A 22,238-nucleotide genomic window follows, 5' to 3' on the forward strand; every position below is an offset into this window, starting at 1 on the left:
TCTATCAAAATAGACCTTGAACCTGAAAACTTAAGCCAGACACTTACAGAAACTTGTCCTGTCTGCTCTGCCACTTCTAAACAAACTTTTGTCATTGGTAGATGATATAAGTGAGCCTGATACCAAACAGGGGTCAGATACAGTTTCAGGAAACTGTCGTATCCTTCTTCACGTCATTAATAATAGAAAGAGCATGCACAGCCAGGAAGCAGAAGCTGGGGCTGTTTTCATTATTACTCTACAGCACAGAAACATGGACCTCTCTGTTTTGCCAAACAACAACCATCCTGATAAATTCTTGCAACTGGAGGTGAAATCTTTAGTGAAAAACTCTGCCTTTCTACCAGCTAACTGGGCGAAATTCCCAGAAGCAGCTTTGCCTGGAGTGCAACGGTGGCACAACAGGATCTATTTACAGGTAAGGTCTAAAAGAGGGTGACATTTTCCTAGTTTTTCTACCTTATTTTAAGGATCAGGAGAAAAATTATGTGATGGTGACACATCAGCTGTAGTTTCAGCTTGCTGCATCTCTTAATCAGCATCATTAATATTCCTGTAAATTTTCCCATTGATATCAGGGGGGCTCAGACTCCATGAGAAGAGTTTCTCTCTTCAGGGGGATCCACTGACTTTATTTCAGTGTGTTAGGCTTTCTACTTCTCTTGGTAGCATTTTCATTGCATTTTCCAGGTAGTCTTCTGAAGTCAAATACCACTTAATTGTATTAAAGGTGTACACAGAAAGTGCTCTCTGAAGAAGTAACAAAAGCCCCAGATTTAAGACTGAAAGTGAAGTCATATCCTTTAAACCTGATGAAAAGGCACATTAGAGGGACATTAAAGATTCTTGCTACAAACATATATTATCTACATAGCTCACCATAGCTTCCTTTTTATTTTCCCTTTTTTTATTCTCATTCGAATTTGTCGTTCCTGTTATACTGAAAGACAACTGTTGAAAGCATGAAACACGCTGTCTGGATTAACCCAGGTTATTATAGAGGTAGCAGCAGTTTCTTGGTACAAATGTAAGTGTGCAGTGCCTAGCAGAGGCCCTGGAGCTGGCGGAGGAGAAGTTCATGTCTGGATCAGCAGCGGTACAGCTGCATCAGCTCACACCCCTCTGGGCCCCATTGCTGCTCCACAGTGCTCCTTCCCTGCCGCCCGGGGAGCCCCTCGCCTTTCCCCACCCCTAGCATGAGCAAAAGCTCCAAGGTCTGGTTCTTGTCAAGGGATGGAGACGTACAGAAGAGGCTGGGGTGAGGGGGGTGATGGAGAAGGGTCTGCATTCTCAGGATCCTTAGGGTGGGGGTCGGATTCCCCGGGGGAATGAGGAGTAAGAGCCAAAAAAGCTTGAGCCTGGGGGAAGGGAGGAGAATGATGCTGAAAGTCTCCCACAGCTACTTCCCGTCGCACTTCTCCCTTTTCAGGCATTTCTCCCCACCAGGTCTCTAAACCCCTTTGTCCCCTCCCAGAGTCCATTCCAGTCCTGCTCTATCTGCAAAAGTCCTCCCCCCGTGACAGTCGCTTCCATGCTTCCCCCCTTGCTTTCCCTGGTTCCTGCCTGCCCCAGACACCCTTCGCTCTGCCCGCTCCGCCGCCTCCAGCCGCTCCGTCCGAGTTGTATAATCCTGGCTGGCGGCTCCCCAAGGAGCGCAGGCGGGGAGCGCCCGCCGTGTCCCATGCGAGCAGCCCTAACAAGGGACGGAGCCTGAGGGATCCCGGGCTGCAGGGTATGGTGCAACGCTGGCCTCCCCCTTCCCCCGCCCAAGCCCCTCTTTTGTGCAGGAGGGAGGCAGCCACACACAGAGCCTGCTCCGCGGCAGGGATCCTTCTCCCCATTGTTGTCAACCAGGACGCGCTGTCACCGAGCCAGGGCTGCAGAGCTGCGGGAGGATTAAAAATGTGTAGGGAGCCCTGTGCTTTTTGACTTGCGCTCTGCTTTTTTGCCACCAGCGAGAAGGTTTTCCTGGAACTCTGTGTCCCAGCCCCGGGACGGCTGTTTCAAAGGAAATGTCTGTACTCACCATGCCTCCAAAAACGGAGTTCGCAAAGCGGTATATTTTATAAATGTTAAACCTAGGACACAATCTATACTTTTAAGTGTAGTCATTAGTGAATTCAAGCTGTCCAGATAAAATTCATTGTGCCATTCTCTCTCCCTTAGGAGCTTGCCTTCTTTTTCTCTTTTTGCTGACAATCAAATGAAGGGAAAAGTACTGATGAGTTCCAGACATTAGAAGAAACACGATGGCACAGTGGAGAACTAATGGTGCAGGAATACCATATTTCACTTTAAGATGAGGGAGATAATGGGGTTAAGGGTTAGTTAATTCAGAAACGGAAAAAACGGGGTGAGAGGGGGAGAGAGAATTATTTTCAGAACATGTGTGCATGATCTAAAGATTCCTAAAGTCATTAAACCTTGAGAGTAGCCTAACTTTCCTCTTTAGAAGTTAATATTCTTTTAAGAAACTACTGCTACTGAGGGCTCCCTATGCAAAGTGACTGCTCAGTGATATGTTTGTGGTCTCTTCCAAACCTGTATTATGAGATCACTTAAATTCAAATGCGCTGAAGTGCTTATGTTTTTTCTCCACCTATAAGTTTTAAAATTTGTTTCTATTATAAAAAGCTGCTTCACATAATGACAAAAAGCTGCTGGTGTTTCTCCTCACTTTTCTCTTTGGTATCAGGCAAACTAAACAGCTTCACCACTTAGCATGTACTTCCATCGTCTACTTTGACTAAAACAAACCATAAAGCAGTCCAGGAATTTTGGCCCTTCCTTGTGAAAAGCAGCATAAAAAGCACAGACTTTCTCCTGCAAATGGATCACTGCTGACCACATTCTGATCACCCTGACAATTTCCAGTCCTGCTGGACTCTTTGCCCCACAATATGTTTTAATGCCCAGCACACCAGATGATTAATCCTCTATAGCTGTTTCTCATGCACGTCTCCCCTGTAGTCAACCTGGTAGTTTTCTGCAATTCTGAGACTTCTCTTTCTTGTTTATATTTCCCTTTCCCCCTCTATTTTGGAAGACAGCAGAGAGCATTCAGTCTTAGCAGCATGCTACTTCTTGGCATGTTTTTTTTTTGGCCTTACACATGAGTCAACGCCTGTGTCCTGTCTTTGCTTGTTTCTCAGTAAACCAGGACAAGAGGGTTTTTTAAAATCTCTAAGTTAAGTGCTGGTTAGAGTCACTTCTTTGTCCTCTGGCTCATACGTGCATTACGTATTTCCACTCTTTGCCTTATTCTTCCCTAGACATCTGCAACTGGCCACAATAAGAGCCAGCTGCGAGGCTGGCAGGAGCTTTGGACTGAGACTGTACAGAAGTTTTTATATAATGCACTCACAGCCCAGCAGAACTGCATTACCAATGACAGATAAAACACCTTTTTTAACTAAACAATTAATTACAAAAAGTAGTCTTAATGATGCACAATTAAAATAGTCAATATGAATATTCACTTTTTTCTAAAGATCCCGGACACTTTGGCTGAAGGTTTTATAACCATCTACTGTTCTCTTTCCTGTCCATATCAGGTGGCTTTTCAGTTTCGCAGTACCTGAGGTTGCCTTAATGTCTCTGACAAGGAATCCAGATCCCCTTCATTTCCTTCCTTAAGAAAAGTTTCATTCCTAGAATTATAGAATCATAGAAGTGTTTGAGCTGGAAGGGATCTTACAGGTCATCTGGTTCCAACTCTCCTGCCGTAGGCATAGATGTATTCCACTTGAGCAGGTATCTTCAAAGCCCCAGTCAGACTGGCTTTAAACACTGTCAGGGATGGAGCATTCACAACTTCTTTGGGCATCCTGTTCATGTGCCTCACCATCCTCACAAGGAAGAATGCTAAACCTGCCCTCTTTCAATTGAAAGTCAATTCTCTTGTCGTATTTTTGAAAAAATTCTCTCTTTAGCTTTCTTGTCAGACATCTCTATGTATTAGAAGGCTTCTACATGGTCTCCCTGTAGCCTTCTCTTCCCCAGGCTAAACAACCCCAGCTCACTCAAACTGTCTTCATAAGAGAGGTGCCCCAACCCTCTGTTCGTCTTTGCAGCCTCCTCTGAACCTGCTCAGGCTTCTCAGGAATCCTTGATGTGAACTGTCTGCCCTACTGTCTTTCGTATCTCCTCTTTGGTTAATTCTTGCCTTCCCAATTGCTTTTCCACAGCATCTCCTATGAGATGTGATTGGTTGAAGGAAGCTCTCAAGTGCTAATATTCTTTATAACACAAGAGATTTTTTATTTTCCAAATGTCTAGCAATACCTATGCAGTTGATACTCCTACCACAGGGGCTCTTGCCTACAGCCTAGCAGTTCTTTGCCTTCCAGATCTTTCATCTGCCTTCAAAATAGATCTCTACATTAGAAAAATGTCCTTATGGGTGCAGGGAGGACCCTCCACAATCTGTTACAAGGCTTTTGCACAATGGAGGGTTATAGTATTAAATGAACTACTACCAAATTTATAATGACCACCCTGCTAGTAATTTTCATTAGGACTGAGAAGGCTGTTATGAAACAAATCCTGTAGTATCTAGTGGCTTTCAGTTTCTGTAGAACTGCCTTGGTTAAATCTTCTAGGTGTAGCTGCCCATCAACAGCATTTCTTACTTTCCGTGAGCATCATTGCCAACATCAGGCGGAACCTGAGCCTGGCCATGGGAACAGAGAAACTGATTCTGTCTGGGGGAAAGGAAAGAAATCTTGAGTTCCAGGAAGTAAATTTCATTTATTGTTTAACTGTCTCTTTGCTCTCTTCTTTCAGGTAGATGGGCTTGAAACCAAGGTCAAGCCTTAACTGTTGATGTCCTGGGTTTGATGGGTGATACCTCATAAGACAGGCTGGGAAAAGAATGGTTAGGTTTGCATTATAAAATATCAACATGAAAAAAACATGGAGTAGGCATATATTGACTCAGTAATGGAAATAACATTGACCCTCTATATATCTTTGGGATTTCCATAATTCTATGGAAAATACTAGTACTTGTACATGACAGCTGTCTGAATCTGTCAAAGAGGGACATATTTTTCTCCGTGAAAAATGAGGTATTAACAATTATAACAGTGTTTTTGTTCATGAGTTGTATGTAGATCAAACAGAATTATGTGTTTGCAGATTTGAGCATTTCTCATCTTGCTAATTAAGTATTTTACAAACATATTTAATCTACACTTTTCAGTGCTCTTCATACCATCTCTGGGGGCATGGCAAGGCAGTTTGCATGGCAGTTCGTGCAGGTTTTCTTGCTAGTAAGAGTTGCTCTGTGTTATTTGCAGTGTTTCTGTTGGCTGGTTGGTTTTGGAGTTTCTGTTAGCAATGGTTTTGATCCATTCCGATGATCAAAAACTGTTGTTAGTACAAGTGTATGTAGCCAAGTGAAATCCTCCAAAAAGGATGCATCTGTGCAGACCCATTCCTGCCCAGGGTGTTTGAGCTTATCGGTGATGTCAGGGGGTGTAGTGCAGAAGGCCTGCCTGCAGTGTGAACACGTGAATGACCTCCTTTTGCTGGTGGCCGAGCACTGGGGGGAAGTTGAAAGACTAATGAGTATTAGGGAAAGGGAAATAGACTGATTGGAGTTCAGCCTTTCCTACTTTGAGGGAGGTCCAATAAGAGTCAGTGGACTCCTATGCCTCCCACTGTCAGGCAATGGAAGGGCACCTGGTGGATGAAGGGGAGTGGAAATGGGTCCCTGCTCAGGGAGGTAATAATAAAAATTCCTCCCAGCCCCCACCCCCTAGCCAGGTGCCACTTCAGAAAAGGTATGAGGCCTTGGATCTGGAGAGTCAGCTAGATGATTTAGAAAAAATCATCTGCCCAGTGAGCCTCCCTGTTATGATTCATCTGTCAGAGAGATCACCAAAAAGTAAGGAAGGGCAGTCGTAGTGGATGACTCCCTTCTGAGGGGAACTGAGGGCCCCATATGTCAATGGACCCATCCCTTAGGGAGGTCTGCTGCCTCCCTTGGGCCCAGGTATGGGATATCACTGAGTGACTCCCTGGGCTTATCCAGGCTTCTGATTATTACCCACTGCTGATACTCCAGGCTGGCAGTGATGAGACTGAAAAGAGGAGTGTCAGGGCAATTAAAAGGGACTTTAGGGCAGTGGGTCAAGTGGTTGCTAGGACAGGGGTACAGGTAGTTTTTTCCTCAGTCCCCTTGGTGGCTGAGAAAAGCAGTGAAAGGAATAGGAGAACTCACATCAGTAACAAGTGGTTCAAGGGTTGGTGTCATTGGCAAAATTTTGGATTTTTTTATCATGGGGCAGCTTTTATGACACCTGCCCTGCTGGAACCATATGGGATCCATCTCTCAGTTAAGGGCAGAAGGTTTTCAGCTCATGAACTGGCAGACCTTGTTAAAAGGGCTTTAAACTAGGTTTGAAGGGGGAAGGGGGTGGAGCTGAGCTGTCTGGAAGCAGGCCCAAGGGCGGTAAGACTGTTTTAGGGGAGAAATCAGTGGCCCAGCTGAGGTGCATGTATACCAATGCACACAGCATGGGTAATAAACAGGAAGAGCTGGAGGCCATGGTGCAACAGCACAGCTGTGATGTAGTTGCCATCACAGAAACGTGGTGGGATTACTCACATAGCTGGGGTGCTGCACTGGATGGCTACAAACTCTTCAGAAGAGACAGGAAAGGGAGAAGAGGTGGAGGGGTGGCCCTTTGTTTTAGGGAGGTTTTGGATGACATAGGTATTGAAACGAATGATGATGGAATTGAATGCCTGTGGGCAAGAATTAAAGGCAAGGCCAACGAGGCTGACATCCTAGTGGGAGTCTGCTATTGTCCACCCAACCAGGATGAAGAGGTGGGCGACTTATTCTATAAACAGCTGGAGAATGTTTCAGGATCATCAGCCCTCGTTCTTGTAGGCGACTTCAGCCTGCCAGACATCTGCTGGGAACTTCATACAGCCAAAAAAGGGCAGTCTAGGAAATTTTTAGAGTGTATGGAGGACAACTTTTTGATGCAGCTGGTGGGTGAGCCCACCAGGGGAAGTACTGTGTTAGACCTGTTGTTTGCAAATAGAGATGGGCTGGTGGAAGATGTGCTAGTTGGACGCTGCTTGGGGCACAGTGATCATGAAATTATAGATACTTGGTGAAATCAGGAGGAATATCAATAAGACTTTTACATTGGACTCCCAGAGGGCAGACTTTGGCCTATTTAGGAGACTTATTCAGAGAGTAACTTGGGAAGCAGCCTTAAAAACAAAGGAGTCCAGGAAAGGTGGCTGTGCTTCAAACCAGAGATCTTGAGGGCACAGGAACAAACTGTCCCTGTGTGCCGAAAGGCGAGTCGATGAGGCAAACATCCAGCCTGGATGGGCAAGGAGGTTTTGGAGGAACTTAGGAATAAAAACAGGGTGTATAATCTTTGGAAGGAGGGTCAGTGTCCTGGTTTGAAAGACAGGTATTTGCCAAGAAAGGCAGGAGGTGATGGAGAGTGCAGATCCCCCTCCCTCCTGATTATTATAATTTTGGAATCAGGGGCTCTCAGGCAGGGGTTCAGGGTTTGGAATAACAGTTCTTTACTGGTCTGTATATGTTATAAATTACTCACCACAATCAGGTAGGTCAATCAATAAGGCAATTTATTAGTTCGTTGATAAGGAGCAGTCTGAGCTCTGCCAACACGTCCGTCCCACCTTTGGTCACTGCCCTTTTACAGGCAGTCTCTTGGTGGGCAGTGGCATGCCCACTATGCTGAGGTACAAGTCCAAGCAAGCCCGAATGTGTTGGCTAGGACTCAGGCAGCAGTGGCTACAAGCCCCCAGCAGGTCTGGACAAGGCTCGAACATGCTCTCAGGTTACACTCCTAGAGAGCAGGTAACAGCAGGGACAAGCCTGCTCATGTCCAAGCAAGCTTGTATTTTCCTTATACATAAAAGTGGACACAATTCATAATTACAGTGACAAAATAATAAAAATACATAAAAACAAAAAAAAAACTAACAATTTACAGCAAAGTGATTTAAACAAATATAATGAAATAATTAGATTTTCCTGTGTCTCATGTCCATGCCTTACTTGGAATTTTGTGTTCTTGTTTATTTTGATTATAATGGCACAAATCACTATGTAACATCTCACATACATACATATATCTATATATATATATCTGTATCTATCTATATATCTATATCTATATCTATATCTATATCTATATCTATATCTATATCTATATCTATATCTATATCATCTATATCTATCTCTATCTCTATCTCTATCTCTATCTCTATCTCTATCTCTATATCTATATCTATCTCTATATCTATCTATCTATCTATCTATCTATCTATCTATCTATCTATCTATCTATCTATCTATACCAGTAAAGAACTCTTATATGTGTATATCAAGGCAAATAGAATAGGAACCCAGTAACTGCACCTTTCCCTGTGGTGCAGTTACCGTCCCAGCTGGCAGGCAGCGCCAGCCTCTCCCGGAGAGCAGGGGAAGATGTGCAGATCCCATGTGGCTGGAGGGATGCTGGGGGTGACGGCGGCTGTGTCCCGGATGGGAAGGGTGGAGGAGAGACGCTGCTCATTGATCTCGGGCAGTGTCCATCCCGGTGCTCCAACAGGATGTGTGGAGGTGGAGGTGGAGGTCGTCCCGGGCAGGGTGCTGAGGGGCCCCCCAGCCGAGGGAAACAGCTCCCAGTGTTGGTGTGGCACAGCGGGGTTTTTTCCAGCCACCCTTCTCCTCCAAACCAGGCGAGAGAGAGAACAAAAGGGAGTGCCACTCCCCCCACTTGCTTTACCTGCCCAGCCTCCCACCCGTGCTAAGGTGTAGCCAACAGGTCCTTAGCATTACAATGGGAAAAATTCCACAGAGAGAAAAGGGGAAAAGTAATCAACCCCAAACAGTCAGGTCTCTCAAGAAGTATTTGAGGTGGCTACCTAGAGCATGCAGGAAAAAAATTAGGGAGGCCAAAGCTCTGTTTGAACTAAAAAGGGCGACTTCTGTAAAAGATAATAAAAAATGTTTTTACCAATGTATTAACGGTAAAAGGAAGAGTAAGTTCTTTACTTGTTCTTTATTGGATGAGGGAGGGAACGTAGTAACTGCAGATGAGGAGAAGGCAGAAGGGCTTAACGCCTTCTTTGCCGCAGTCTTTAGTGGAAGACGGCTTGTCCTCAGGACAGCTGTCCTCCTGGGATGGTACATGGTGTCAGGGAGCAGAATGGTCCCCTGTTACCCAGGAGGAGGCAGTCAGAGACCTGCTGAGTGCCTTGGATGTTCATAAAACTATGGGACCAGATGGGATCCAGCCCATGGAGATGAGGGAACTGGCAGATGAGCTTGCAAAGCCACTGTCCATCATTTACCAGCAGTCCTGGCTCACTGGTGAGGTTCCAAATGACTGGAAGATGGTCAGTGTGACACCCTTTCACAAAAAGAGTAGGAAGGAGGATTTGAGTAATTGTAGACTAGTCAGCCTGACCTTAGTAACTGGTAAGGTAATGGATCAGTTTATTCTGAGTGCCATCACACAGCACTTACAGGATGGCCCTGTACAGGGTATCACACCCAGCCAGCATGGGTTTAGGAGGGGTAGGTCATGTTTGACCAACCTGATCTCCCTTTATGACCAGGTGACACACCTGGTGGATGAAGGAAAGGCTGTGGGTGATGTGTACCTGGACGTCAGCAAGGCCTTAGACACTCTCCCACAGCACACTCTGGAAAAGCTGCAGCCCATGGCTTGGACAGGAACACTCTGTGATGGGTTAGGAACTGGCTGGATGGCCAGGCCCAGAGAGTGGTGGTGAGCAGTGCTGCATCCAGCTGGGATCAGCACCAGTGCTGTCCCCCAGGGCTCTGTGCTGGGGCCAGTCCTGTTCAATGCTTTTATTGATGACACGGATGAGGGTACTGAGTCTTTCATTAGGAAATCTACATAGGACACTAAGCTGGAAGTGAATGCCCATCTGTCAGAGGTAGCAGGGTACTGCAGAGAGACCTGGAATGGCTGATGGATGAGCAAAGTCCAGTAAGATGAAGCTTAATAAGTCCAAGTGCTCTGCCTAGTATTTTGGCCACAATAACCCCCTGCAGCATTATAGGCTGGACAGAGGGGCTGAACAGTGCCCAGGCAGAAAGGGACCTGGAAGTGCTGGTCAACAGCCACTGAACCTGAGCCAGCAGTGTGCCCAGGTGGCCAAGAAGGCCACTGGCCCCTGGCCTGGATCAGGAATAGTGTGTCCAGCAGGAGCAGGGAGGTCATTCTTCCCCTGTACTCAGCACTGCTGAGGCCACACCTTGAGTGCTGTGTCCAGCTCTGGCCCCTCAGTTTAGGAAGGACCTTGAGATGCTTGAGCACGTCCAGAGGAGGCAACAAGGCTGATGAGGGGCTTGGAACTCAAACTGTGAGGAAGGGCTGAGGGAGCTGGGGTTGTTTAGCCTGGAGAAAAGGAGAAGCCTGGAGAAAAGGAGACTCAGGGGTGACCTTATCACTCTCTACAGCTCCCTGAAAGGTGGCTGCAGTCAGGTGGGGGTTGGTCTCTTTCTCCAGTTAGTAACTGACAGAACCATAGACAGTCTCAAGCTTCATCAAGGAAAAATTAGGTTGGATATTAAGAAAAAGTTTTTTACAGAAAGAATGATAAAGTACTAGAATGGTCTGCTTGGGGTGGTGGTGGAATCACCATCCCTGGATGTGTTTAAAAAAATGACTGTATGTGGCACTTGGTGCCATGGTCTAGTTGAGGTGCTAGGGCATGGGTTGGACTCAATGATCTTGAAAGTCTCTTCCAACCTGGTCATTATGTGAATGCCATTAATAACTACTTCTCTGAGTATCTGTGGTTCACTCCTTCCATTCAGTGAATAATAACATAAATTGCCTTTGATTTGTTCTGTTTCACCCTCATTCACAGTGTCTTCTTACATTCAGTGTGTATAGTATGAATTCTGTAATACTTGCAATACTTTTTCTTTGAACATTTGCTGCATGAGTCAAAGTCTGTGACAAAGGTTGGGATGTGTTTTGAATCTTAAAAGAAAATGTAAAAAGTAGCTTTTGCAGAAATTCGTACTAGCAAGCTGGATTTTTGTTATCTAATCTTATGTTTCTCTTCTTCTAGAAATGCATATGTTTAATGCAATATTATTCATATTTCTTTGTATGATTTCTTAGACGTAAAACTTTTGGGGTTTGCATGTGATTCCAGCTTCTGTCCTTCCTTTTCCCTAACTGGTCTGTAGGACATATCTGCAATCAAGCATCTGCTGTATTCAAGTACATTCTTCCAATTAGTTTGTCACTTCAATGTCTGTTCTCTAAAATTTCTGCAAACCATATCCTACCCCAAATTCCAGTCCAGTTCTCATGGTAAAACTCAGTTGCCCCTCCCAATCTATCCTCTCTACATCTGCTCCAAGCCACCACACTCTTCTCATGCCCATGGAAAGAAAGGTACTTCAGAAAGTAGGGGAAAAAAGTTGTGCCACAAAACACTGTTTTTATGAACAAATTTTTGCATCATGCCATCTACTCCAAGTTTTGGAGAATTTTATCTAAAACAGATTTAAAAATTACTGTCAAGTCACATTCTTTTCACAAAATTTTAGCCTAGGGAGACCAATCATCCCCTGGTGAGACAGTTTGTGTTCTTCAACAAAATGTTCTCCAAGTTCAACTATTTAGCAAGCCCGAGGGAAGAGTCATTAGGGTCAATGACAAATCTTAAATAAGAAATAAAGTAAATAAAATAAAATGCAGTCAGAAAGAAAAGGCAGTTAAAAACACCAGCTCAGCTGAAATCTGGTCAGTACAGCCCAGAGGGCTTCAGTGCCAGCTGTAACTGCAATGCAGAGAGTAATATTATCAGGGGACATGTGAAGGCTAAGGAACGACATGTGGAACATATGAACCAACAGAAGGATGGGAGGTCACTGAGGATCCACCCACCTACTAATGGCAATTATTGATGGGAAACATGCTTAGTCACTTCTGCAGGACATGCCAGCATTATGCTTCCTCCTAGAGTTTCTTAGACAAAGTCTGTTGTTTCCTCTTCTCCACCTTCACTTTCTGAAGGAAATCAGTCCTTATGCTTCCTTCTACACCTGCCTCAGAGCAATGTATAGGAGTCTATGCATGTCACACAGACACTGCAGTCATGAAGTAGGTGATGGCACACAGCAGCTGTCTTCCACTGAAAGTGGATTCACCAGCCCACAAGGAGGGCAGAAAATTACTCAAGCAGAAGAAGCCAACAGTTTGCCATCATCTTGAGGACCTTCACTGTCTTGCTGAAGTATCAAAGCAGTTCCCAAAGCCAGCATGCAGGAGGTCAGATACCCTGAGCCCCCAACAGAAAGGTGGAAGGAGAATCTAGGACATGCCCCTAGCCCTTTTGCAACTGTCCTGGTTTCAAGGACAGGTGTCTGCTGATTAAGGCAGACGTTTTTCTTTGAAATAGAGACTTTAATTCCACTCCCCCAAGTATTATAATTGTTTGAATCAAGGACTCTGAGGCAGAGATAAGGGGGTAGGAATAACAGCTCTTTTACTAATATATCTAACTGTACAAACAGAAACAACAGCAGTTATTAAAACTACCAACAAAACAGAACAGATAACTCAGTTCCAGTCCTTTCTTTAGCTGTGGGCACACTCTTTCTGCCCTCGGTCCCGGTGCTCCAGATGGAGCAAAGCCCGGCAGCTGCAGAGAGCAGGCGGGAGTGGAGGCGAGAGGGGGCGGCTGTGGCCGCGCCGGTCTCGGGTGGGAGCGGCTGGAGCGGGCAGCTCCTCGCTCACCGTAGGTGTCTGGGTGATTTGCTGTGTCCGCAGAGGCAGAAGGCTGTAGCAGGGCAGATGCAGGGCAGGTGATGGCAGAGGGTCTGGCTCCCCTGTGTTCAGCTGCGTGGCTGCAGACAGGGGGTCCTCCTCCAAGCTCCGCTCGCCAGAAACACGAGTCGCCCCTCCAGAAACACAAGTGCCCCTCTGGAAGCCAATCCCACCTACCCCTTTGTCTAGAGTTGTCAAAGATCCTGGGTGTAACCTGGCAAGCTCTGTTAGGATGATAATAATAAAAATTCCTTAAATTGACAGTAATAGAAAAACACTCAACCCACAACAGCAGCTGAAGTCCATCCAGCCTGTGGTAACTTAACACTGAAGATCTCAGTAAAAGAAAAAATTCAGTGAAAATCATCCTTACATGGAAGTAAGTTTCTGAGGACCCAACTTCTTCATTGGCTGTTTATTACGTGCACTTTACCTTATGTGCATCTTGCAGCAGGTGCTGCCCACAACTTTATGATTTCTGAGAGCAGGAGAGAGGTGGGGATTGCCCCCTCCCAGCATACCTGACATAGGACCACTGGGTCAGACCAGGGCTCCCCTTGACCCATTATAAAGTTCCTAAGGACAAAAGTACTTATGAGGAGAGATGAATTTGCTCTGTGTGGTTCTAAAATTCTGAGAGATGTTAATGTTAGTGTAAGACAAAAGCTCTGCAAAAAGCAGGTCTCTTAGATAGCTGATGCACTGTAGTACCACAGATGTGTGACAGGTTAATTGAAAGTCTTGGGGACAGTAGATTGTGACAGATACTGAATAGCTTGGACTAGAGAAGTTGATTGCTTTCCTTCATGCAATTACAGGTTGAAAACTATTGTAAATACTATTTTACAGAACCCTAAAGGGATTCTTACTGCTGTTTTAAGAGGCAGCTTGTGATTTCTCAAAAATATGATCCCACTAGAGCTGTTCTCCTTCTTCCTCCCTTGACACCCATATGTTCTAAAAGGTCTTATTTAACAGCTTTTTTTTTGTTATTGGGAGACTGCTCAGGTATTTAATTACCTGTGAATTCTGATAGTGCCCTCATTGACTGAAGAGCCTCTTTGACATCCTAATATGGGTCTAGCAATCTATGATTCAGGAGTGTGAACAAACTCTGAGTCACAGCCCTGGTATCAGAGATGCATTTCCAGTTGAGGTTCTTTTACACACCATTGCACCTGTGATCATTCTACTTTGTCCTTGCATCTTTGCTTTTGTATCACACTTAACCAGAATTATAATGCTCTACTGCCGTTCTCCACAGCACTGTTTCACTAAAGCAGAGGCTCTCTTTCTTCCAGCAGGCATTAAAATGTCAGTTCACATTTGCAAAAGAACTTAATGTTCAGATTGTACCCACCTGCTTTCCTCAGAAGGAAGAAATCTGTCCAAAGTGAGTGGTCAGGCACCCTCACTGTAGAAGTTTGCCAGAAGGAGAAAAATGGTTGAAAGTGTAGTTTAAAAATGATGCTATTGCAATACAAGTGATAATTCTGGAAGGGGACCTGTATTGTAGGTAATACAATTGAAAGCCAGGTTCTGATCTACCTTGTGTCTTACAGAGAGAAAAGAGAACTGTCACTGAACTGCCAGGCTTAGACTTGAACAGGGTCAGTCAAGAAATAATAGACAAATCCCTGGGGAAGCACATTACTCCCATCACCCTGAAATCCACAATCAAGAGCAACCCATTGTATAGTGATATCCATGTGGATGATGACTGGGAGGAGAAGAAAAAGACCCCTGCCTGGACTGTGCAAGACTATGACAGACAGTCACTGCACTCTAACTTGGCCAGCCACATAAAGGTAATTGGCTGTTGTGCTGAGTTTGAGCAAGTGAATTGCTGTGAACTGAGTGGTACATGCATAAACCACTGTGCAGCCCTCTTAGATCTTTAGGTGGGATTACTGAAGTAAATATGGAGGTATTTTCTGGCACAAACATGAGTCTTATCAGGAAAGGAGCCTACATATCTGGTGAGACACTAGGAATTCAATTTTACAATACATGACCTCTGATGAGAGACAATCTTAAACCACAGCAGTATACAACTCCGCTTCCCTGAGTTGTAGGGAAGATACAAATGTGGCATTTAAATACTTTAATAATTGTTCATAACAAAATTCTGTTTTCAAATTAGATATATTTTTCTCAGCCTCACACTAAAAAGGATCCCACCTCCTTGTGTGTTGGCACAAATTTCTTTTAGGATTACTTTTGTTTGGGTTTTGTTTGTATTTTTTTTTCCTGCTGGTCCATCTTTTGAAAAGGACGTCAGTGCTGTGTTTATACAATGTCATGTCTTCTTGAGAAGACAACATAGTTTGCTCTGGGTTTTTAAACACATTTTAATGGCTGGTGTCCTACTTTTTGTTCCTGGATGAAAAGTGTGGTTTTAATTTTCCCCAGTGGAACATTTGCAGCATCTGGAAAGTAGCACAACCTACATTCAAGTGAAAGTGTCTTGCATATGTGTTGTGATGTCTTAAATTCATTAATCAGTATCTGATGATAGCCAAAATACTTCTGGGTATGTTCTAATGACTTGGTGTGTAAAAGACAGAAACTGATTTCATTTTCTGCTTTTTCTTCTAGGAAAATCCTAATGATCTACAGTTTTGGATGGGGGATATTTATACTCCTGGGTATGATACCTTATTAAAAAAGAAGGAGAGAGAAAAAAAGCATTCAAAATATTGCCGAATACTTCTGCTCATGGTACTAGCCATTTGCATCCTAATTGCTGTAATTACACTTAGTGTTTTACTTACTTAGTATAGCCAAATGATGATTAATTTTTTTAATAAATATTTTTATTAAACTATTATCTTCTCTGGTTTTATTTGAATTCCTTTTTTTTTTTTGGTCACAAGCACAATTTATTTGACATCACTTCTTCAAAACATTCCTGTATAACACAATTAATTGACCCTGAAAAGAAACAAATATTCTGAGCATGAATATTCTGGCTGAATGTCTCCTTACAGGTATAATTTAAAAGGAAAACTATGCTCTATATTTTTAGTGCCTTCTTTGGACTAGTTATTTAAGTCGGTGTGTGTGGTACATTACATGTAGTGTGTATAGAGTACCAAGTGACTATTTGTTGTAATAAACACCTACCATCCTCTTTGTCTTTTTATGATGCTATTTTTAGAATTTAGAAAAGCATTATAAAGCATCATTCAAGATGTCACAAAGGATGATAAAACAAAAATTAGCACATTACTTAGTGAGTGAATGCATTGTTGCAATGATGCAACATGCAGTAAAAGCCAGCCTAAATGCATAAATATTTTCTTACACTTTTTCAGAGAAGAAAAACAGAAAATAGATCATTGAGTTTCCATCAAAAAGATTCATTGAAACGTGTGACAAAGTTCTTCCACTACTAGGTCATCCTCTTCCAACATATAGCATTTCTGTCATCCCAAAAGATGGAGTGACAACAACATATGTGGAGTACTAAGTCTAAAGTGGAATTAATACACCTGAAAAATATTAAAGTTATATAACCATGCTGGGAAAAAGGCTCTTTGTAAATCGAAGGAACAAAATGAAGTATTTAGATCATACAGACAGTTAAGTTAATATACCTCAGATTAATTCAGCAGGGTCAAAACATGAGATAAAATGACAAAACAACAAGTGAGTGAACAGGGAGACAAGAACCTCAAGTAATGATTTCCTTTCTGAAAAGATACTCTGGGTGCTGCAAACCCTTTATACCTTTGTATTGAACTATAAATACTATTGAGATAGGGATTTCCCTTTCGAATGAGAATCTCACAAAGGCACAGAAGCTGAAAAGTTGAGGTTATACCAGTTCTGCTTCTTGTCCCACAAAAAAGTGCTTTGGATTAGTCAGGAATAGAGCTAAGGTAGAAGGTTTGTACTGTTCCCTCTGAGTTCTAGAATGTGTCCTACTTGCAGCAGGTTTACAGTGCTTTAATTCATGAATTCGTCTTCAGAAAGTGTATTTCTTTCCTTCCTTCCCATCTAGTCCATGATTGATTCTTGTATGTGTTATAACTTCTTGGATCCTACTCTAGCTCGTACTATAACTAGTTTGAAGACTCAACCTAAAAAAAAATCAAGCTAAAAAAGCTGACTTCTTTAATCTGGTATACAGATAACAGCAAAAGAGCAGCAGTATTTAAATGCACGTGGATAAAATTCGTATTGCTGTTACAAAACTGGGCATTGCTGTAACTGTACAAGGGAACTCTGCCTTGCTGCAATTTCAGTGCAGATGGGGGTTCCTGTCTGAAAGATCAGGCCCATTCAGTTTACCAAAGTAAGAGCTTGGGAGTATTTTACAAGACTAATAGCTGACATTATGAAGTAACTACTCACATTAAACCAACAATACTTGACTTTTTTCCAGCCCAAGTGCATTTGCTTTAAGTGCATTGCATATAATGCAGAGACGTACATTTGTAAATTATTGAGGCCTGCAGGCTGGAAGCCTAAAAGCAAAGAGCTTTGTAATTTCCAGGAAAACAGCCAATAATGCGAGTTTCTCAACTGCATTACTCTGTGAGGGCTTAGTTGAAAGGATAAAGCCGTTTTCTCCACAACTTCACCACGGGCTGTTTTAGTCCGATTTCACTGCTGTCACCTAGCGGAGAGCCGGCAACGAGCAAAAACGTGTCAGGCGCGAAGACACGTTTGGACTAAACTTTTTTTTTTTTTTTTTTGGATAATGTCATGTTTCTCTTGGATATGGGGGAAGGGGGCTGTCGGGTTTGTTGCGCTCCGCGGTCGCGGTCGCGATGCGGGCTCCTCTGGTGACCCCTCGCGGCAGCGGCGCCAGCCTGGGCTGCTCCAGCCTGCTCCCGGGAATGTGAGCGGCGGGCAGAGCGGCTCAGCCTGCTCCAGCCTGCTCCCGGGAATGTGCGCGGCGGGCAGAGCGGCTCAGCCTGCTCCATCCCGCTCCCGGGAAGGGGCACGGAGCGGCTCCATCCCGCTCCCGGGAAGGGGCGCGGAGCGGCTCCATCCCGCTCCCGGGAAGGGGCGCGGAGCGGCTCCATCCCGCTCCCGGGAAGGGGCGCGGAGCGGCTCCATCCCGCTCCCGGGAAGGGGCGCGGAGCGGCTCCATCCCGCTCCCGGGAAGGGGCGCGGAGCGGCTCCAGCCCGCTCCCGGGAAGGGGCGCGGAGTGCCGGCAGGGAAGGAAGGGCTCCTTCGTGCCCTGTCTGCCCGCCTCTGAAGGAATGGGCTTGCCGCTGCGCCCCTCGGAGAGCAATCGCATGGGAGAGCTCGTTGTCTGTGTAAAGCGAGCTGTGCGCTTGGAAATGGGAAAGTAAGCAGCACTTGAATGCTTTGAGAGGAACCAGCCAGCTCAACAGACTGAGAGACAGACTTTTCATCAGGGGAGAGCCTCGGGTTCCTCTGTACCATGTGCTAACTCTAAAAACAATAAATATAGATACCCCTCCTTTAATAATTTGATGCAGTATTATTTTACATACCTTGTAGAAAGAAAAAATTTTGTTTGATAGATATTGCTGTGCGTTGGTGCTTGTTTTTTTTTTATGTGAGTTTTTTGCTTTTGTTGGTTTGAGTAGTTTGGGCTTCTTTAAATTTCTTAGTGACAGAGACTGAAGAAGATAGATCATCACATAACATTCATAGTAAACTAGCATCAGTATTGTTCAGTGTATTGCAAAAATGCTTAAAAAGCTCTAAGAAAAGGAGGTTCAGGCAAACTTGGTAGCTCTCTACAACTACATGAGAAGAGGTTATAGATATGTGGGTGTCAGCCTCTTTTCCCAGGTAGCAAGTATCAGAACAATAGGAAACAGCCTCAGATTGTGTCAGGGAATGTTTGGAACGGATCTTATAAAAAAAAGTCTTCACTGAAATGGTTCTCATGCACTGTGACAGGTTGCCCAGGGAAGTGATGGTGTCACCACCTATGGAAGTGTTCAAGAAACATGTGGACATGGTTTGTATGGACATGGTTTAGTGGTCATTACAGTGGTGCTGATTTAAGATTTGGTACCGATTATCTTAGAGTTGTTTTCCAACCTTAATTGTTATATGATTCCATGAATGAAACAACTCTGCTAGTTAAGTTTCCAGTAAGTAATCTCTGTGATCTACATTCATTGGTCTCTTCCTACCCTGAGAGCACACTTAGACAAATAATTGCATACTTTCACAGAATCATAGAATATGCTGAATTGGAAGGGGCCCATCAGAGTCATCAAGTCCCTCCTGGCCCTGCGCAGGACGCCCCAAGAATTACACCCTGTGTCTGAGAGTATTGCCCAAATTTTTCATGAACTCTGTCAGGCTTGTTCCCTGGGGAACATGTTCCAGTACAGAATCACCCCCTGGGTGAATTAACTTTTGCAACTTAAACAACTCTTCACTCATCTTCATTCCGTTCCTTTAAGTTCTGTCACTGATCACAAGAGTGAAGGGATTGGTGCTATTCCTCTGTTTCACCCTGTGCGGATGTTGAAGACCTCAGTGAGGTCCCCCCTCAGTCCCAGGCTGAACAGACCAAGTGATCTCAGCCACTCCTCATACAGCTTCCTCTCCATACCCTCCACCATCCTCACAGCCCTCCTTCAGATGCTCACCAATAGCTTAATATCTTTTTTATATTGTGGCACCCAAAACAGACCCCAGCACTGGAGGTGAGGCTGCCCCAGCTCAGAGCAGAGCAGGACAATCCCCTCCCTTGCCCGGCTGTGATGCTGTCCCTGATGCACCCCAGGACAGGGTTGGCCCTCCTGGCTGCCAGGGCACTGCTCGCTCATGTTCAACTTGTCCTCAACAAGAACCTCCAGGTCCCTTTCCTGCAGCCCTGAAGAAAACTTAACTTCAGCAACACTTTAAACAGATGCTTAAAGTTAAGAAAGAAGTCAAGTTTGCAACAGAACATAAAGAAATCTTGGCACGATTTTAAAATTTTTATTCCAGTATTAATCAGCTCAAATATCAGCAAAGACTCCTATGTAGTCAGCGAAACTTCTTAACATACCACACCAAGTCAATACATCAGATCTTACCTCTAAAAAGATTTAGGACAATGCATAACTGTGGTAGAACACTACCTCTTACTGGGAAAACTGGCATTTGCAGTAACATGCAGTAGCTGCAGGAATTTGCTCTTTTAAACTGCACAGCAGCAACCTGGAAGCAAATAGGAGTTCTGCAGATTGTGCCCACTTATAATTGCACTGGCAATTACTATATTTCACATGTGATTTTAGAGAAATTACATTTTCTTGATTTTAAGAAAATTACCTTTTCTCCAGTAAGATTAGCTTTTAAAACTAACTAATGGATTGAAAATTTTTTGCTGGCTTTCAAAACAACTACACTCTCAAATCACTAGAACATATTGGAAGATTCTGTTAGGAAATTCTCAGCCTTTCTCTTCCTTTGCTTCATTCTTCTCATCCTGAAGGTGTCCAGAAATATGCAACTGTGTTCTCATTTTATTTGGTTTTGGCCTGTAAAGTTGCTGAAAACAGTCTTACTTGTTTCTGGCAGTTCAACAGGCACAGTTTGGGAAAATTACAGCTGCCACTCCCCTTCAGTAAAGCACAGACGTGGTCCATGAAAAGGATCTCACAGGGTTTTAGCAGGGGACATGTTTTCATCTTCCAGCCTAGGTTTGTTTTTTTTTTTTTTTTTTTTTTTTTTTCCCTTCCAATACACCTATTACAGAAAGGAAGGTCTATAACAAAAAAAAAAGTATAGGGAGGTAATGAGATATTTTACAGTTTCCCAAGAGTAAAATTAGCTGGTCACATCAGGATTTGAAAAAGAAAGAAGCAATGTGAGTTGTGAATAGCAATATACTATAAATATCTCTGGGTAGGGGAGAAGTTTCTCCTTTAATTGTCATATTTGGTGTGTGAATGGTGAATGAATAACCATAATAGCAGAACCTGTGTGGACACTGTGCATCTCTGCTATCTATCACTGGAAGACCAGGAAGGTCTGCCACAAACTTCCCTACCTAAGTCCCACTGATTAGTTCAAAGAGATCTTGAACCAGATCAGACTGCTGAATACATTTCAAGGATCTATTCTGTGTGGTTATGTTGTACTCCTGTAAATTGAGTAATTCACTGAAATACAAATTTATAGGGGACCTAGTCAGCCATCAGACAGCCATTCAGCACAACAAATGCAATGCTTCTGTCAAGAATTTTCTCGGTTTTACTGGTTAAAAATGCAGCTAGATTTGAAAGGTTAGAGTAGCAGTTACCTGCTGTAAAAAGCGACAGGTGTTAGATAAAGTGTATCACCTCTTTGTTGCACAAGATTAAAATTTAAAAAAATTAAAAAATTAAAATTTAGCACCTAGTATTTTTAATGGATTACACTTTTTGTTTTAACAACAGTACTTCTTCCTGTTCTTCCTCCATAAAAAGTGTCTTTAGAATTTTTATTATATATAGTTTTTATTTTTTTAAATTGCTTTTATTAGTCTTACTTTGTGGATGAAGAAGCATACACATTTCTGTGGATTGAGAGTTCTGCTGGGGCCTTACCTGCACGACCATAACCTGTTAATTTGTGTACCTGATTACTTGCATTCTGGAGAAATGCATTACTGAATGCAGGGCAGACTCTTGTGTCTGTGAGATCCTGCTTAGATTGAAAGGCATTCTCTGCTCCAGCTCTTATTTCCCATGATATTGGTTTGGACTCAGAACACTGCTACACCCCTATTCAGGTTCCTGGATTCATAGGCAGGAGCATGATGTGCAATGGTTAAATGAATTTCTCAGCAACCTGGTGGCACTGCAAGCTCAGAGCTGTAAGTCAAGTTTGATGTCCATTGTCTGAAAGGAGGACAGCAGTACCATGGTAAAGAGAAATTCATTTCTTTATGTAATACTTATCTCTAAGTCCATGAGTCTAAATCTGTAAAAGATTTGGGATTTGTGGGAGCATTGCCCCCTCCCCTCCTTTCCAAACAAAAAGACATTCCGGGCAGATTTCTGCTGAAGAACAGAAGTAGTTCAAGTTTGAGCTGAGGTGGAGTTGTATGAACACGTGCTTTAGGAAGCAGTTTTTAACCAGATTCCTCTATCCTTCTTGATTTCTTCCTTTTGCAGCTGTTTCTTAGTGAGCTTCTCCCTGGGAGCAGCAAGTCTGGTCAATGGTAGCATCCTGAGAGGCAACCCTTTTCCTGACAGAGGTACTTGTCAGGATTTTCTAGTCATGGAAGCTGACTTTGTGAATCTTTGCAACTGGAAACTTGTTGCAATGATCCTGATATGGCGAAATGCTGATCATGAGATACTGACTCCAAGAATATTCAGAATATTCAGTTACAAATTACATATTGTTGAGGGCTCTTTCTCCTCACCAGTCATCTGGTTTGGATTGCAAGTCATCTGGTTGTGGAAAAAATGCTGGACACTCTCTCCCAT

The 22,238-nt window shown here is 43.7% G+C and overlaps 1 protein-coding gene across 1 annotated transcript; it reads left to right on the forward strand.

Moving 5' to 3' along the window:
• Nucleotides 1–253: 253 nt before the first annotated feature.
• On the forward strand, nucleotides 254–17,510 carry MINAR2 (membrane integral NOTCH2 associated receptor 2). The gene is made up of 4 exons (XM_056514563.1): nucleotides 254–418; nucleotides 14,390–14,635; nucleotides 15,426–15,604; nucleotides 17,432–17,510. The coding sequence occupies exons 1-4, from the start codon at nucleotides 254–256 to the stop codon at nucleotides 17,508–17,510; spliced, it is 669 nt and encodes a 222-aa protein (XP_056370538.1).
• The last annotated feature ends 4,728 nt before the right edge of the window (nucleotides 17,511–22,238 follow it).

Source organism: Oenanthe melanoleuca, chromosome Z (assembly GCF_029582105.1).
Source record: "Oenanthe melanoleuca isolate GR-GAL-2019-014 chromosome Z, OMel1.0, whole genome shotgun sequence".
In the NCBI taxonomy this organism is placed as follows: domain Eukaryota; kingdom Metazoa; phylum Chordata; class Aves; order Passeriformes; family Muscicapidae; genus Oenanthe; species Oenanthe melanoleuca.